Source organism: Octopus sinensis, linkage group LG13, assembly GCF_006345805.1.
Source record: "Octopus sinensis linkage group LG13, ASM634580v1, whole genome shotgun sequence".
NCBI classification, from domain to species: Eukaryota; Metazoa; Mollusca; class Cephalopoda; order Octopoda; family Octopodidae; genus Octopus; species Octopus sinensis.
In genome coordinates this window covers 21,813,300-21,830,275 of record NC_043009.1, presented here as the reverse complement: position 1 = coordinate 21,830,275, position 16,976 = coordinate 21,813,300, and the positions used below count along the sequence as shown (strand labels likewise).

The window sequence follows — 16,976 nt, the reverse complement described above, 5'->3', positions numbered from 1 at the left end:
ATTAATCTTGTATGGTGAGGTATCACTGTAATTTTAATATTTCAACATCCTCTGTCCCTTTAGTATAACTACATGCTTGTGTATGTGTAGCAGTACCATTCCAGGAGGTTCCCAAGAAGCATCAAAGGTTGTACTCATGTGAAGGGCAACACTGCTTTCACCTATATTCTCAGGAGGTAAGGTCCCTACTAAAACCAGTCCTGCAGAAACCATATTAGCTGTATCTGAGAAAGGAGAGAGAGAGAGAGAGAGAGAGTGACAGAAGTTGGACAAAATGATTTATTTAAGACTGTTTCTGTCAACAATGAGAGAAGAGGGGATAGAGATAGCCAGTAATGGTCAGTCAGAGAAAGAGCCCTTTTTGAGAATGGATCATACTGTAAAGTGGTTTGACAGATTGGCTGTATCCCAATGGAGGGAAAGATTGATGAATTTAATGAGAATAAGCAGCAGGAGGCTCTGAAGCATGGATTGAGCAGAATGAGACAACTGGGTACAGCTGTTAGGATGCTGATGATTGACATGGCTGACTGGACATTCAACCTGTTTTGATGAAAGTACTTTTTGGCACTGTAGGCAAACAGACATACACACATGAATGCACAGAAATATAAACATACAGATAGAGTGACTGAGAAAGATAAGGATGGCGAGAGAGAGGGGTGGAAGAGAGAGAGAGGAAGAGAGGGAGGGAGAGAGAAACATTAAAATGTCTGATGTCAAGTTAGTGTTGAATCAGCAATGCCCAATAAGTGGTACCAAAATAGCTGTGGCAAGAGATCTCATACCCTGGCTTGAGGATAATGAAAAGAACCTCATCAGGACCAAAAACCCTGTTATGGTTGAAGGAGTGAAAAAAATTTTGTGTTAGACAACTGCAGAGCAGAGAAGGAGAGTTTGAGATGAATTTTGTGCTGGTGCCACAATAAAAGCACCCAAGTACAGTCTGTAAAGTGGTTGGCATAAAGAAGGGCATCCAGCGGTAGAAACATTGCTGAAACAGACAGCTGGAACCTGGTGCAGATCTCTGGCTTGCCAGCTCTTGCCAATCATCCAACCCAGGCCTGCATAGAAAATGAATGTTAGATGATGAAAATGAATGTTAGATGATGAAAATGAATCCAACAGAGAAGATGAGGCCTAAACAAGAAACATATCTAGTAAAAAGTTAAATGTTAGAGTGTTATTTATAGAGTTATCATGATCGTGTAATGACAGTAGGAGGATTTTTCAAAGTTAGTGTAGACTCTCTGTGAGGGACTAGAAGCAATTACATGTACAGATAAAATAATCGGACTAGATTGATGATGCAATAATAATAATAATGGTTTCAAATTCTGGCACAAGGCCAACAATTTCAAGGAGGGAATAAATCGATTACATCAACCTCCAGTACTCAACTGGTACTTATTTTATCAACCCTGAAAGGATGAAAAGCAGTCAACCTTGGCGGAATTTGAATTCAGAATGCGAAGATGGACAAAATGCCATTATGCATTTTGCCTGGCATGCTAATGGTTCTGCTAGTTCATTGCCTAAATAATAATAATCTTTTCTATTATAGTCACAAGGTCTGAAATTTGGGGGAGGGTAATAGTCAATTACACTGACCCTATTACTCAACTGGTACTTAATTTATTGACCAAGAAAGGATGAAAGGTAAAGTTGATCTTGGCAGAATTTGAACTCAGAACGTAGCAAAGGGGCAAAATACTGCTAAGCATTTTGTCCAGTGTGCTAACAATTCTGCCAGCTCACTGCCTTAATACTAATAATAATCAAATGTTTGTATAAACAATTTAATCAATAGCAGCTAGCTGCAGCAACAACAATAACAACCACAATAAAGTCAAGCAGCTGAAAGCGATTAAAAGTAATAATATAATTTGTGGATGTCAAGAACCTTATGAATTTCATTAACACTGACCTTTGCAAATGTGAAACATTTCAGACATCTGAACAAAGCATACAAAAAAATGTCACAAAATAGGCATAGCTAAGTGGCTAAGATATTCAGTTCTCAACTAAGTAGTTCTGGGTTCAATCTCACTGCATGATGCCTTTTGGTAATTATCTTCTACTGTAGCTTCGAGTTGACCAATATATTGTGAGTAGAACTTGGCACATGGAAATTACAAGGAAGCCCATCTTTCAATGAAGGAGGTAAATTTTGAACAAGAAAAGCAAAAGAAATTCTACTACTTTTTTTAAAAATATTTGTTCGGAACTGAGTTATACACACTCCCTTGTCAGTTTGGTTATCATCATCATCATCGTTTAACGTCCGTTCTCCATGCTAGCATGGGTTGGACGGTTCGACCAGGGATCTAGGAAGCCAGAAGGCTGCACCAGGCTCCAGTCTTATCTGGCAATGTTTCTACAGCTGGATGCCCTACCTAACGCCAACCACTCCGTGAGTGTAGTGGGTGCTTTTTACGTGCCACCCGCACAGGTGCCAGGCAAGGCTGGCAACAGCCACGGTTGGATTGGTGCAATTTACGTGCCACCGGCACAGAAGCCAGTCGAGGCGGCGCTGGCATCGGCCACGATTTGGATAGTGCTTTTTATGTACCACCAGTCCAGGGGTCCTGGCATCTGCCGGGTGCCAGTCATAGGATTATTTCGATTTCACTTGCCCCAACATGTCTTCGCAAGCAAAGGGGGTTGGCATGGGTGCCTGTCGTCGGATGAGGTTCGATATCGACTTCGCTTGCCTCAACAGGTCTTTGTGTCCAAGGGAGGAAAGGCATGCATAAGTGGGCTGGGCTCACTTGTCCTGCCTGGTTTACATCATAAATGATGTAAACCAGTGATTGAGCTCATTGCAATATAAAACACACGGCTCTTTGTTTCAGTTGTCAGTTGCCCTCAATCTTTAAACTCACACTGATAAAATGATCTAAACAAAACTATATTAAACAGTAATCATTTCTAATCTAGGCACAAGGCCTTTGAAAATTTTGGGGGAAGTAGGCTCATCGATTATATCAACCCTAGTGCATAACTGGTACTTATTTCATCAACCCCAAAAGGATGAAAGGAAAAGTCGACCTCAGCAGAATTTGAACACAGAACATACTGGCTGACGAAATACAACTAAGCATTTCACCAGGAGTGCTAATGATTCTGCCAGCTTGTTGCCTTATATCAGACAATAATAAAAAGAAAAGTTTAGACATCATCAGATAGTTCTGAATATTAGACACAACCTAAAGTTAACTGCTTAAATCCATTTAATTTTTAATCAGTTTAAATTTCAGAATTCTCTCCTTTTGTCCCTCTTGACAAAAATTGTTACTAACACTAACTTCTCTTTTGTTATGGGTGTAACTTTAACTGATTAAAAAACTTTTTGGCCCACTACATTGATTAAAGTAGCTCAGATTTAACTAATAGTTTAACTAGCCTGCTTGCTGGCAGAAGAGTTGAGAAAGAAATGAAAAGAAAGAAAAAACAGAAAAACATACAAGATGCTGGCAAATGAATAGAAGGATACATTTTCTGTTTCTCTTCATTGTAAAGAACATCAATCAATTTAATGATGTTCTTATGGTGGAGCTGTTTAAGTAGACTGATCTCCCTAGAAATACAGAAAAAGAAATAAATAAATATATATATGTATGTGTAAAGGTAACAAAACTTAAGGGTACAAACAGACACAGGTCACCAACTCTTCATCAGTTATTGGCCAGGGGGTCCAATGCAATTTTGCGCACACACAAAATTACTTGCAGTTCAATTTTATTCAATTTTAATAACAAAGAAAAAAATGCAAAAACAATCAGTTATAAGTTCCCATTCGTTTTTCTTCAAAATATTTGTAAAAAAAAAAGAAATTATATATAATGCAGGTGTGGCTGTGTGGTAAGTAGTTTGCTTCCCAACCACATGGTTCTGGGTTCAGTCTTACTGCATGGCAGCTTCGGCAAGTGTCTTCTACTATAGACTTAGGCTGACTAAGGCCTTGTGTGTGGACCTGGTAGATGGAAACTGAAAGAAACCTGTTGTGTGTGTGTGTGTCTGTGCTTGTCCTCCCCAATGCTTGACAACTGGTGTTGGTGTATTTACGTTCCTGTAACTTAGCAGTTCTGCAAAAGAGACCAATAGAATAAGAATCATATATATATATATATATATATATATATATATATATATATATATATAGGCACAGAAGTGGCTGTGTGCTAAGTAGCTTGCCTACCAACCACATGGTCCCAGGTTCAGTCCCACTGCATGGCACCTTGGGCAAGTGTCTTCTACTATAGTCTCAGGCCAACCAAAGCCTTGTGAATGGATTTGGTAGACGGAAACTGAAAGAAGCCCATCGTATATGTACGTGTGTGTGTTTGTCCCCCCAACATCACTTGACAACTGATGCTGGTGTGTTTACATCCCCGTAACTTAGCTGTTTGGCAAAAGAGACCAATAGAATAAGTACTAGGCTTACAAAGAATAAGCCCTGGTGTTGATTTGCTTGACTAAAGGTAGTGCTCCAGCACGGCTGCAGTCAAATGACTAAAGCAGTGCCCCAGCATGGCCACAGTCTAATGACTGAAACAAGTAAAAGATTATCTACCTAACTTATCTATCTATATATGTATATTATTTTTATGATCACCTGCAATTTGTATCATATACGTTTATAAAACGCACACACACATATATATCGTTACAATTGAATAGCTGAAACAAAAAAACAAAAACAAATAAAAAAAAAGACAAAACACATGCACATATTTCAAAGTTATACTTGTTTGGTGACTTGATTTGAGATTCTAAACCTGAAACAATTGTCTATCATGGGTTGTATTCATAATAGCCACATACACACATTCATACCTATTTATTACCTCTGCCTTAGCAGAGGTATTGTTTCCAGTTGTTTGTTTGTCCATGGATAAGATATCTCAAGAACGCTGGATGGATTCCAATGAAACTTTCAGGGATATTTGGCCTCATAACTGCCACGAGCTGATTAGATTTTGGGATCGATCCTGTACTGGACAAAGATTCTGGATTTTTTTTGGTTTTTTTTACTTTATTTTTGAGAGTGGTCAGGTTCATTTTTAGTATTCTCATTTGTGAGAGCAGTTGAGGTTATTTCAGATATTCTCATTTTAAAAATCATCTCTGGCCAATCATTGAGAGGTCGTCAGTGTTATCTTGGAGGAGGTTTGTGCTCTCCAAGTGCTCTTATTTTTGTTTTTGTTAGTTATGCTAATCATCATCATCATCATCATCATCGTTTAGCGTCCGGTTTCCATGCTAGCATGGGTTGGACGGTTCAACTGGGGTCTGGGAAGCCAGAAGGCTGCACCAGGCCCAATCTGATCTGGCAATGTTTCTACGGCTGGATGCCCATCTTAACGCCAACCACTCCATGAGTGTAGTGGGTGCTTTTTACGTGCCAGACGAGGCTGGCAAACAGCCATGATCGGATGGTGCTTTTTACGTGCCACCGGCATGAGGGCCAGGCGAGGCTGGCAACAGCCACGAACGGATGGTTCTCTTACGTGCCACTGGCACTGGTATCACAACTACAGGTGTCAAAATTTTTTCTCATATTTTGTCACACATCTGTAGGCTGGTCGGTTGCTGACGCTATTCCTCTGCAGCTGTTGAAAATCACTAGTTACATCCCCCACCACTACACACACACGTGCATGAGCACTGGAGCTCCAGGCAACTAAAGGGAAAGTTGTGACACAGAATGAGCAAGAAAAAGATGTGAGAGATATATAAGAAATTATATATATGTGTACATATATACATGGCACATCATCTACTAAAGCCTTGGGCTAATCAAAGCATTGTGAGTGGATTTGGCAGATGGAAACTGAAAGAAGCCCGTTGTGTGTATGTCTGTGTGGTTTGTCTCCCCATCACCACTTGACAACTGGTGTTAGTATGTTTACATTCCCATAACTTAGCAGTTCGACAGTACTTGGCTTTAAAAAAAAATGGCAGTGAGCTTGCAGAAATGTTAGCATGCGGTGGTGCCCCAGCATGGCCGCAGCCTTCAGGCTGAAACATTTTTTTTTAAGGATGCCGGGCGAAATGCTTAGCGATATTTTGTCTGTTCTGAGTTCAAATTCTGCCAAGGTAGATTTTGCCTTTCATCCTTTCGGGATCAATAAATTAAGTACCAGTTGCATACTGGGGTTGATCTAATTGACTGGCCCCCTCCCCAAAAATTTTGGGCCTTGTGACTAGAGTAGGAAAGAAAAAAAAAATTCCTGGGGTTGATTTGTTCAAGATGGTGCCTCAGCTTGGTTGCAGTCTGATGACTGAAACAAGATACACACACACACATCCCAAACAACCTTGTCCTAATTGTGAAATTAGTGACCATAACTCGTAGAATTCAATATGGGAAGGGGGAGGGTTACTGTACAACTTACAGAGCAAAGAAGCATTTGTAAGATCTAAGAACTATTTTTATCAAGGTTTTACAAGTTCCTTGGGGTTCAATAAGATCGCAAATGTCTGAATTCTGGCCATCTTATTTAAGGGACATTTGTTAAAGCATTCGAAACAGGTCTTTTTTTTTTTTTTAAGTTGAGCATCGTTCTCAATGGTAATCACTCAAATATAAAATGTACTGAGTCAGACTGACTGACTAACTGGCCAACAGCTTGACATTCAACACACACCTGCAGTCCTCTGTATCCTTAGAAAAAGAAAGATACCCTGAAATGGCTCACAACATCTCACACTGGAAAGAACTATGGTTAAAAGCATTCCAGCTGTGACCATTCTGTCTATTTATATATCAGAGACTACATTGCATGATGAGTGTTTGTTGTTTATAAAACAGTAGAGCATTATGAATGAGGCCAATTTGGCTACTATTTCTAGCAAAGCAAGCAATCATGTAATTGCTCCCTCATTGGCTCACAGTTATAGGTAATAAATTAGTAATTGCTTTCTTAGCTTACAATGTCAAGTTTAAATATTAGAAAGTTATCTTAGATAAGTAGGCTATCAAGTTATAATCAGTGAGCTAAGACCTCACTTTAGTAGTTTATTGACTCAGTTTTTGCTTCTTATCAATAATCCAAAATTGATTTAACCCTTTTGTTATCATATTTCTGTCGAAAAAGGTTGTCTTTGTTTTCAATCAATTGCAAGAATAGACTTTTGTAGAATTACTTTCTCATTATTAAACTAGGATCAAGGTGGTAAGCTGGCAGAAACGTTAGCATGCCGGGTGAAATGCTTAGCGGTATTTCGTCTGTCTTTACGTTCTGAGTTCAAATTCCGCCAAGGTTGACTTTGCCTTTCATCCTTTCAGGTCAATAAATTAAGTACCAGTTGCATACTGGGGTCGATCTAATTGACTGGCCCCACTCCCCCAAAAATTTTGGGCCTTGTGCCTAGAGTAGAAAAGAATTACTCTTGGAATATACTACCTTTATTTCAATTAGTTTTGAAAATAAAGAATTCATCGTCATCATTTAGCATCTGGCATGGGTCAGATGGTTTGACTGGAACTGGTAAGCTGGAAGAGCTGCATCAGGTTCCAGTTAGATTTGGCATGGTTTCTATGGCTGGATGCGATTTCTAATGCCAACCACTCCAAGAGTGTAACAGGCGCTGTTTATGTGCCACTGGCATGGGTGCCATTTACATGGCACCGGCAACAGCCATGACTATGATTTCACTTGGCATGATAAAGCTTCTCATGTACAGCATATCGCAAAGGGTCTCAATCACTTGCCATTGCCTTGATGAGGCCCAACATTCAAAGATCATGCTACCGGCAACGGCCACAATTACGATTTCATGGGTGCCATTTACATGACACTAGCAATGGCCATAACTAGAATTTCACTTGGCTTGGAAAATAAAGAATTATGAAATTTTAATGGAAGGTTTTTAACTTTTTACTTTAAAGCATGGAATCTTTTTTATCAGAGAACCAGGGGTGTTCTCAGGTAAAAAAAAAAAAACAACTTTATTTCATCAATATTATTGCTTTAACATGTTTTACACATGCTAGCATTGTCTGGAAATATCTAAAATATAGCCATTTTCCAACCAAGAGCTCAACACCTGCTCTATAACACTTTCCCCACTGCAGGCACTTATTTCTCCAAACTGAAACCTTACATTATTAAATGAAGTAATCTGACAGTGTGGTAATCCAACAGATAAACACAACAATTTCTTTCTTTCAGTCCTCAGGTGATCTTGAAATAGAAAGCAGCACCTTTAACCTCCCACCTAGGTGAGTTGGGAGTTCAACCTATTTTACAGTTCAACTAATGGCAAATCAAACTTAATACCATCAGAAATTGCTGTTCCAGTTACAGAATACAACAACAGATATAATCTGTGACTATTTTTTTTCCTCTTCTTTTTTCTCTTTAGATTAATCTACTTTTGGAAGGAAAACAATATACAATGAATGCAATGATAAACTAACATCAATGATCATTAAGACAGCGCTCACAAAAGAAAAATGATAAAAAAAAAGCAGAAAAAGCTTAAAAGATTTCTATACACCCACACAAATCAGAAAGACTGCTTCTAAGAGTATATTTGACCCAAAAAACTTTCTATTGCTATCACTCAACAGCAGGGAAATTTTGTGATGGGTTTCTTGTATATTTCTAATTTTTTTTTTTATATTTTCTGACAATCAACTTATTTTTACAAGATTAAAACCATAAGAATGGGGAGAAGAAAAAATGTTTTATAAATGGCTGATAATTCATTAGCAAGGACAATAAAATACCATACACACACACAAAACCCCTCATCCAGTCATTTCACAAGTTAATAGGAGACTTCAAAAGTAATATTGTCATTGAGAAAGAGAGTGCTTGAGTGCATTTTTAGACAAAGTGAACATCAACAAGAGTAACTAATGTATATACATAATACAGAAGAGATAAAGAGATAACTAGACTAATACACCTCTCTCTCTCTTTCTGTGTGTGTGTAAATAAGACAAATAGATAGTACATGCTGAGGCAAGAAGTTTTGTGAGTTAATGGTAGCTCAAGAAAGACTTAAGCAATATGAACAATCCTGACAAAATTGGAATTTATACATACATGATAAACAATGTCAAATGAAGGCAGACTTAACTCCTGTTGTGTGTGTGTTGCAAAGTTATTTTAACCACAGACCACTCCAGTTTGGTAAAATGGATGATAGGATGATGACTCACCAAACATATCCATTTTTCCCATGTTGGTGCAGTTTAAATATAGTTGCTGATGATGGTGATGATGAGGATGATAAAGAACTTTGTCCTATTTAGATTTTGCAGCAAAATGAAAGAGATTGTCATGCGATTCTTACAGTTTTAAAAATAAACCATCAAATATGTTATTCAATGCAAGCACACGCACACACGAAATGAAAACAAAACTACATGTTCCAAAACAAGGTGAAAATAATAATAATAATAATAATTTGAAAAGAAGATATGTGAACTGATAAGACTGCAGTATTTCTCCATTATTGCTTGCAGGCTTGCAGCAACAGAAGTCCTGACAGCATTATTAGCAAAGTGACCTTGCTCAGTTAATAGAAAAAAAAGAGTGCCAAGGAAGCAATAATGTCTAGTTAGTATAACTAGTGTAACTGATAAGTAGACAAAGGGCGCTGTGTTTTATTTCATGCACACTGACAGTAAACCAACTCCAGCAATGCATTATGTCCATCTGACAACAAAGAATGCAGCCACTCACGTCAATGGACTAACTGGACAGATAACAACAAAAAAACATTTAAAATAGGCCAGTTTTGTAGATTAGTCAGTGATGGTAGTGAAGCCAGCTGCTGGAGGTGGCAGAATCCAGAGTTCCAAATTATGAGAAAAAAGGCCAGTTTTGCAGTGAAGCTAAATAGAGGCCAGAGTTCTAAAGCATTAGAAAAAGTAATTTTAGACCAGGTTTGTTTAGAATGTCAAGCAAGATGCCTTGCAATATCCATTTCAGCTCTTATGTGTTCTGATAGTAACACTTTTGCTAGGCTGTATATCAGAGGGGAGACTTGCTTGCATGGTATCTAAAAATGAAAAAAAAAAACAATTTAAAAAAATCTTGCCCAGATTTGCACATGTCTAGACAAGATTTATCTCCACATGGATATCCTTTTAGAAGTTTCAATCCCTGGAGTGCTGCAATCTTTTGAGGATTTTGTCTGTTATATCAGCCCTTTGTCTAATACTTACTGACTGCAAAAGAAGGAATGTAAAAGGATGCCGCCAAATACTTCAAGCTATCTTGTTTGATCTTCTACCAACGCTTTTACAATTTGTGAGTGTCTGTGTGTGTTTTGTGAAACACAGAGACACACACAATGGGCTTCTTTCAGTTTCCACCTACCAAATCCACTCACAAGGTTTTGGCCAACCAAAGGTGCCACACAATGTGGTTGGGAAGCTTGTTATGATATAGCAACATGTGAAATTAAAACAAACCCTACTACTCTCATCTGTGAAATAATCTAATAAAGATTTTGCGACTACCTAAAATAATGTGTCAATAGAATTAAATATGGCCAATTTATGTTAAAAACACTGTCTTCATGGTGACCAGATTTGGCTGGTTTTTAATGCTCAAAAGTTAAAAAATTTTTTTGAAGGTTGAATCAATATTTTGATGTTTAGTCTAAGGTCAATCCTGACTGTTTAGGCCAGGGGTGGGGTAACTTTTTAGCGTGGCAGGCAAAAATTTCCTAAGGAAAGGGTTCGCAGGCGGATCACAGGTTCTAACTCATATATCTGTGTAGATTTTGTATATATCTATGTATAATTCAATATACATTAATATAGATAAACTTAACACATTAAATTAATGCGTAACATCTTCATTCATGCTGCCACTGAATTTAGGATGTTTATATTACTTATGAGAGATTCTATATTTTTCTGCTAGAGTGTAGTTGGGTCTCAAGGGGAGTGGTACTAACATAGCAACATGTGTTTTATAATGAAAACAAAATTTCCATTCAAATGGCAATTACCAGACGATTTCCGTTTGACCATTTTAAGTCATAGTGGAAACATGACCTATGTCGTAAACAGACATACGAATATTGTATAAATTTTATAATTGAAAAATTTACTATATTTTGTACTTATGAGTATATCAGCCTATGGGCAGGATGAAACAGGCTTGCGGGAGTTTCCCAACCCCTGGTCTAGACTTATGTTTAAAAGCATTCCAACAATTTCCCATTTTCCTAGGTACAGTACATACAACAAGATTGCATTATATCCAAAATGTCTCTCATTTCTAAGATGAGAAAATGTGATCTGGGGGATATTTGATAGCTGTTTCTAGCAAGTTTGGCAACCAGGTACAGACAACTGGTGAAATTTTAGGCATCTTCTCCAAGACACGCATGCCTTTCCTTCTGTCTCACTGACATTGATTGCAAAGAGTGCTGTGACTGAAGGAAAAACAGGAAACATGTGGTGTGCCCTGGTGGTCAGCTACTGTAAAGGGATAAATCTTGGCAGGATTAGAAGTTTGAATTTTAAACTGAAGACTAAACAAGAAGATGCATATCATATACATATGTAATATTTCTAACTCATTAAGTGCCAACAGAAAAATCAACCCAGATATCTGCTAACTGACATGGAACATACAATGTAGGGCAGGGGCCTACATACAATTGGTCAATGTTGACTACATTTTTCTTTTAATCTTTCATTTGTTTCAGTCATTTCACTGCAGCTATGCTGGAGCACTGCCTTAAAATGGTTTTTTAGTTAAATAAATCGACCCCAGGACTTATTCTTTGTAAGCTTAATACTTATTCCATCAGTCTCTTATGCCTGAGTGCTACATTATGGGGATGTAAACACCAACATCAGGATGGTGATGGTGGTGGGTGGACAAACACACACATATCTATATATATATATACGACGAGCTTCTTTATACACAACTAGCTTAAAAGCTGCACTTTGTGAGGACTTTCAAGCTAGCTCCTGTAGAGGGCTTATTGGGCCTGTGGCCCAAAATTGAAGACAACAGTAATAATAAAGCGTTTATTGGTATACTACTAATATTATTGCCCTACCAATATGGTATTACTTTAATTCAGTTTAAATGAAAAGTTTGTAGATTCACAAATTTTTGGAGTTTTATTTTTTAAAATTTGCAATTTCAACTGTTTGCATATAACAAACAAATCCTCATCCAGACCTGATCCCAATGCTGGATGTTCAAAAACCAAATGAAGGGCAGATTTTAAGACACTTGCCCAAGGCACAATGCAGTGGGACTGAACCTGGAACGAAGTGGTTGGAAAGCAAGGTCCTGCACCTATAAGAATTGTTGTCAAAAGTATGTAAGTATGCACAAGCCTGAGCATGTTTTCCTTCCCCCCTTTTTTTTTTTAGGAACACTAGCAGTGGCCCATTCATGCAAGGTTCCTCTCCTCCATGGTCATCAATGTTTATCCAAGGGAAAGGCCACTGAAATGGACTGATACAGTTTGAAGCCGGTGTTGGTGTCAGAACACAAAGAACTAAAACAGACACTGCAAGACCTAACACTTCTGCCAGATCACTGCTCATGATTGGTACTTCTTTATTGACCCCAGAAAGAGTAAAAATAAAAGATAAAGCTGACCTCAGTAAGGTTTGAACTCAGATAACAGAGTTGGAACAGACTGCACAAAACATTCAATCCAACACTTTAATGACTTGGCCAAGTTGCCACCTATGAACTTACAAAGCAGCTGTTGTTGTTTCACTCTGATTAGTCATCATTAACCATGGCATTCCAACCATGACCATACAACCTACTCTTACTGCCTCATCAAAAGCACAATGTATCTAAGACTACATTGTCTAACATTATGTTTTCCCCTTCTGAGACAGTAGGATGCAATTTGAGGGAGATTTGGCTGCTATTTCTAAAAGATAAACCAAGTGTAGAGGAACCTTAGGGCCTTGTTGTTTTATGACCTTGGTTATCAGGCCTTTTTGGTAAGCCCAGGACTACATTATCTAATACATTTTATTTTCTAAGACAGTAAGGTATGATCTGAGATTTGGCTGTTATTTCTAGCACATTGACAAAGCATATAGATTTGGCATCTTGTTTATGGTCAAAAGCAATCTAATTGAGCAGATGTATGACCAAAGAGATATCTTCTGGCCTTGGCCATCATTTTTTTTTTTTTTTTTTATGTCCAAGACTGTATTATCGTTTTATTTTCTAATACAGTGTGATCTGAGAGAAATTTGGCTTCTATTTCGAGCAGATCAAGCAACAATATATAGAGGACTCGCCAGTTGTCTCCTCAAGTAATCTGGAGATAGCAGAAGGGAAAATCAGAATACCATACAAACAATTAACAAAGAATAAACAGAGCAGCCAAGGCCAGAAACAATTCTATAAACTAACTTATGCTGACATGAAAAACAAAAAATAAAAATGCTGACAAAATACTTAAGTATTAAAGGCGAGCATTGTACAGTTTCTAAAGAATTGCGTCTTTGTTGGGTTTTTTTGGTGGGGGGTTTTTCTTTCTGCTTTTTGTTTCTATGGTAGCTCTTCAATGTCCGTGCTGATCATTCATCGATATTCAGCAACGGTTAGAAATAACATGTATTCTTTGAATAAGATTAGCTTAATTTACAAATCAATTTATACACAAATAGCTTAAAAGCTGCACTCTGTGTGGACTTTTAAGCTAGCTCCTGTGGAGGGCTAATTGGGCCTGTGGCCCCAAACTAAAGAGAGCAATAATAATGAAGCATTTATTGGTAGCCTGTCAATATGGTATTGCCCTACCAATATGGTATTACTTTAAATTAGTTTAAATGAAAAACTTTTAAGGTCACAAATTTTTGGAGTTTTTTTAAAAATTGAATTTTCAACTGTTAGCATATAACAAATCCTCATCCAGACCTGATCCCAATGCTGGATGTTCAAGAACCAAATGAAAGACAGATTTTCAATCCTAGGATTATCCTGAATCCAAAAAGGTATAATATGTCTATGTAGGGCAAATGTTGACTGAGATACAGGGGTCCCAGATGGATGGACAGACAGAATTTCATATTTATTATTAAAGATAAGCAATAGTGACCAACGCCTTAGGAGTGAATTTGGTAGACAGAAACTGTGCAGAAGCCTATACATGTCATAGTCTCACTCACACACACACACACGCACACAACTGTCTTACCACCTGTTTCTTGGTGTTTGTTCACATCTCAGCAACTTAGAAGTCAGCAAAAAATAAATACTGAGATTCATTTGAGCAACTAAACCTTTCAAGGTTGTGCTCCAGGCTAGGCTGTGTGGTTAAGAAGTTTGCTTCCCAAACACATGGCTCTGGGTTCAGTCCAACTGCATGGTAGCTTGGATAGGTGTCTTCTACTATAGTCCCATGCTGATTCTGTAGATGGAAACTGAAAGATGCTTGTTTTGCATGTCTTTTTATAACATATGTCTTTTTTTGCTTCAGTCATTGGACAGTGGCCATGCTGGGGCACTGCCTTGAAGAATTTTAGTCCAACGAATTAACTCCATTACTTATTTTGTAAAGCCTGGTATTCATTCTGCCTCTTTTGCTGAACTGCTTACTTACAGGGGCAGGAACATACCAACACTAGCTATGAAGTGGTGGTGCGGAACAGACACATACAAAAAGATACACACACAAGTTTTCAGTTCCCCTCCGCCAAATCCATTCACAAGGCTTTGGTTGGCCTGAGGCTATAGCAGAAGACATTTGTACAAGATGAAGCTGGAACCTTACCCCACACGCACACACACACACACACACACATATATATATATATATATATATATAGGTGAGACTGTGTGGTAAGAAGCTTGCTTCCCAACCACATGGTTCCGGGTTCAGTCCCACTGTGTGGCACTTTGGGTAAGTGTCTTCTGTTATAGCCTAGCTTTGGGCCGGCCAAAGCTTTGTGAGTCAATTTGGTAGATGGAAACTGAAAGAAGCCCATTATATATATGTGTGTGTGCCCCTGCCATCGCTTGACAACTGATGTTGGTGCATTTACATCCCTATAACATAATGGTTCGGCATACAAAGAATAAGTCCTGGGGGGCAATTTCTTTGACTAAAAGACCTTCAAGGCAGTGCCCCAGCATGGCCACAATCCAATGACTGAAGCAAATAAAAGAATAAAAGATTGATAATAATAATATACACATATGCGCAAGAGTGACTGTGTGGTAACTTGCTTACCAATCACATGGTTCCAGGTCAGGTCCACTGCGTGGCACCTTGGGCAAGAGTCTTCTACTATAGCATTGGCCCGACCAAAGCCATGTGAGTGGATTTAGTAGACAGAAACTGAAAGAAGCCTGTGTGTGTATGTTTGTGTGTGTGTGTGTTTGTCCACCCACCCCCAACATTGCTTGACAACCGATGCTGGTGCTTTTAAGTCCCCGTAACCTAGCAGTTTGGCAAAAGAGTTCAATAGAATAAGTACTAGGTTTACCAAGAATAAGTCCAGGGGTCGATTTACTTGAGTGAAGGTAGTGCTCCATTATGGCTACAGTCAAATGACTGAAACAAGTAAAAGAATAAAAGAATGTGTATGTGTGCATGTGTGTGTATAGGTATACATGTGAGTGAGCGCATATGTTTGTGCCTCTTTGTTCTGACATCATGTGATAGTCGTAAATGAGTATCATTGTAATTCGTTTCCAAATATTCTGTGAGACCATGTCTAGCCATGGAGAAATAACTTGTTTGGAAACAGACAAAGGATGGCAACAGGAAAGGTATTTGACCATAGAAAAATCTGCCTTGATAAACTCTGTCCAACCCATGCACCCATCGAACAATGGACATTGGTGATGATGACAAAGAATTTCTTTTAGATAGAAAACCTTTCATCTGACTGTTTAACTAAAACTGTACTGTAATATAAAGTATTGATGCCTGTATGATCTGTTAACCATTCCATTATAACTGGGTCGCTTCAGAATAGTCAGGAATATTCTTTATTTTAATAATATTCTTTACACAATACGTTATTCGTTGTTTTTTTTTTCTTTTCTTTCTTTTTTTAAATACTGCTACAGCTGGCTAATTTCCAGGTAGATTTTGGAAAAACAAGATAATAGTATTTGGCAGAATGACAATGAAAGTTAATAAAATAAACTAAAATAAAATAATAAAAAACATCCACCACCACCACCCACAAAAAAAAACCACAAACGAAATAACAAAATAGTAAATTAATGTTTTTTTGTTAAGTAAAGACCATCATAAGAATAATTAACCATAGGTATTTCCCACTCGTTTCTTTAATAATAGGCCAGTTCGCCCCTCCATTCTGTTTAATTGCCTCACTTTTGTTACTTTGAAGCAGTGTTATGGTGATTGCCAATAGCATTATCTTGCGTGCAACCTAACAAGATAATAAAACTTAAGTAGAAACACTTTAAAGAGGAAACAACAGTAAAAATAAACTAACCCATAGCCTGGCTATTTTTAAAACAAGTTTTAAAACATTTTTACCACTTGTTAAAGATCAACACAAGAATAATTCTAAAAGCTAATTTCATCAACTTGTTTGATTTAAGCTACTCGAATTAAAATCAATTTAATGTATTTCGGCTATAAAGAAAAATGCTTTGTTTTTTTTTTTTACTTTCTATTTTCTTTGTGATTGCTTGTTACTTAAAAGAACCTTCCACCTGTTGAAATAAATAAGTTAATATAGATGCAGGCATGGCTGCAGGGTAAGAAGTTTGCTTCCCAACTACATCGTTCCAGGTTCAGTCCCACTGTGTGACACTTTGGGTAAGTGTCATCTAGAACAGCCTTGGGCTGACCAAAGATCTTACTTGGTAGATAGAAACAGAAAGAAGCATTACACCAACTCTCTTCTGCTCTCTCTTACACTTTAGCTGTTTCCTACTCTCTCTATTTCCCTTTGGTCACTATTTCTCTCACCTTCTGACTAGGTAACCAAGTATCTCCTTTACACCAGCACACTTGTT

The 16,976-nt window shown here is 37.9% G+C and overlaps 1 protein-coding gene across 3 annotated transcripts in view; it reads right to left on the bottom strand.

Annotated features, from left to right (window-relative positions):
* LOC115218499 (serine/threonine-protein kinase STK11) overlaps nt 1-16,976 on the bottom strand; it is a 73,248-nt gene that overhangs the window by 29,930 nt on the left and 26,342 nt on the right. For all 3 annotated transcript variants that reach the window (XM_029788357.2, XM_036508213.1, XM_036508214.1), the window contains exon 2: nt 3,497-3,580. In XM_029788357.2, the coding sequence (XP_029644217.2) occupies nt 3,497-3,580 (84 nt within the window). The remainder of the gene's footprint in view (nt 1-3,496; nt 3,581-16,976) is intronic.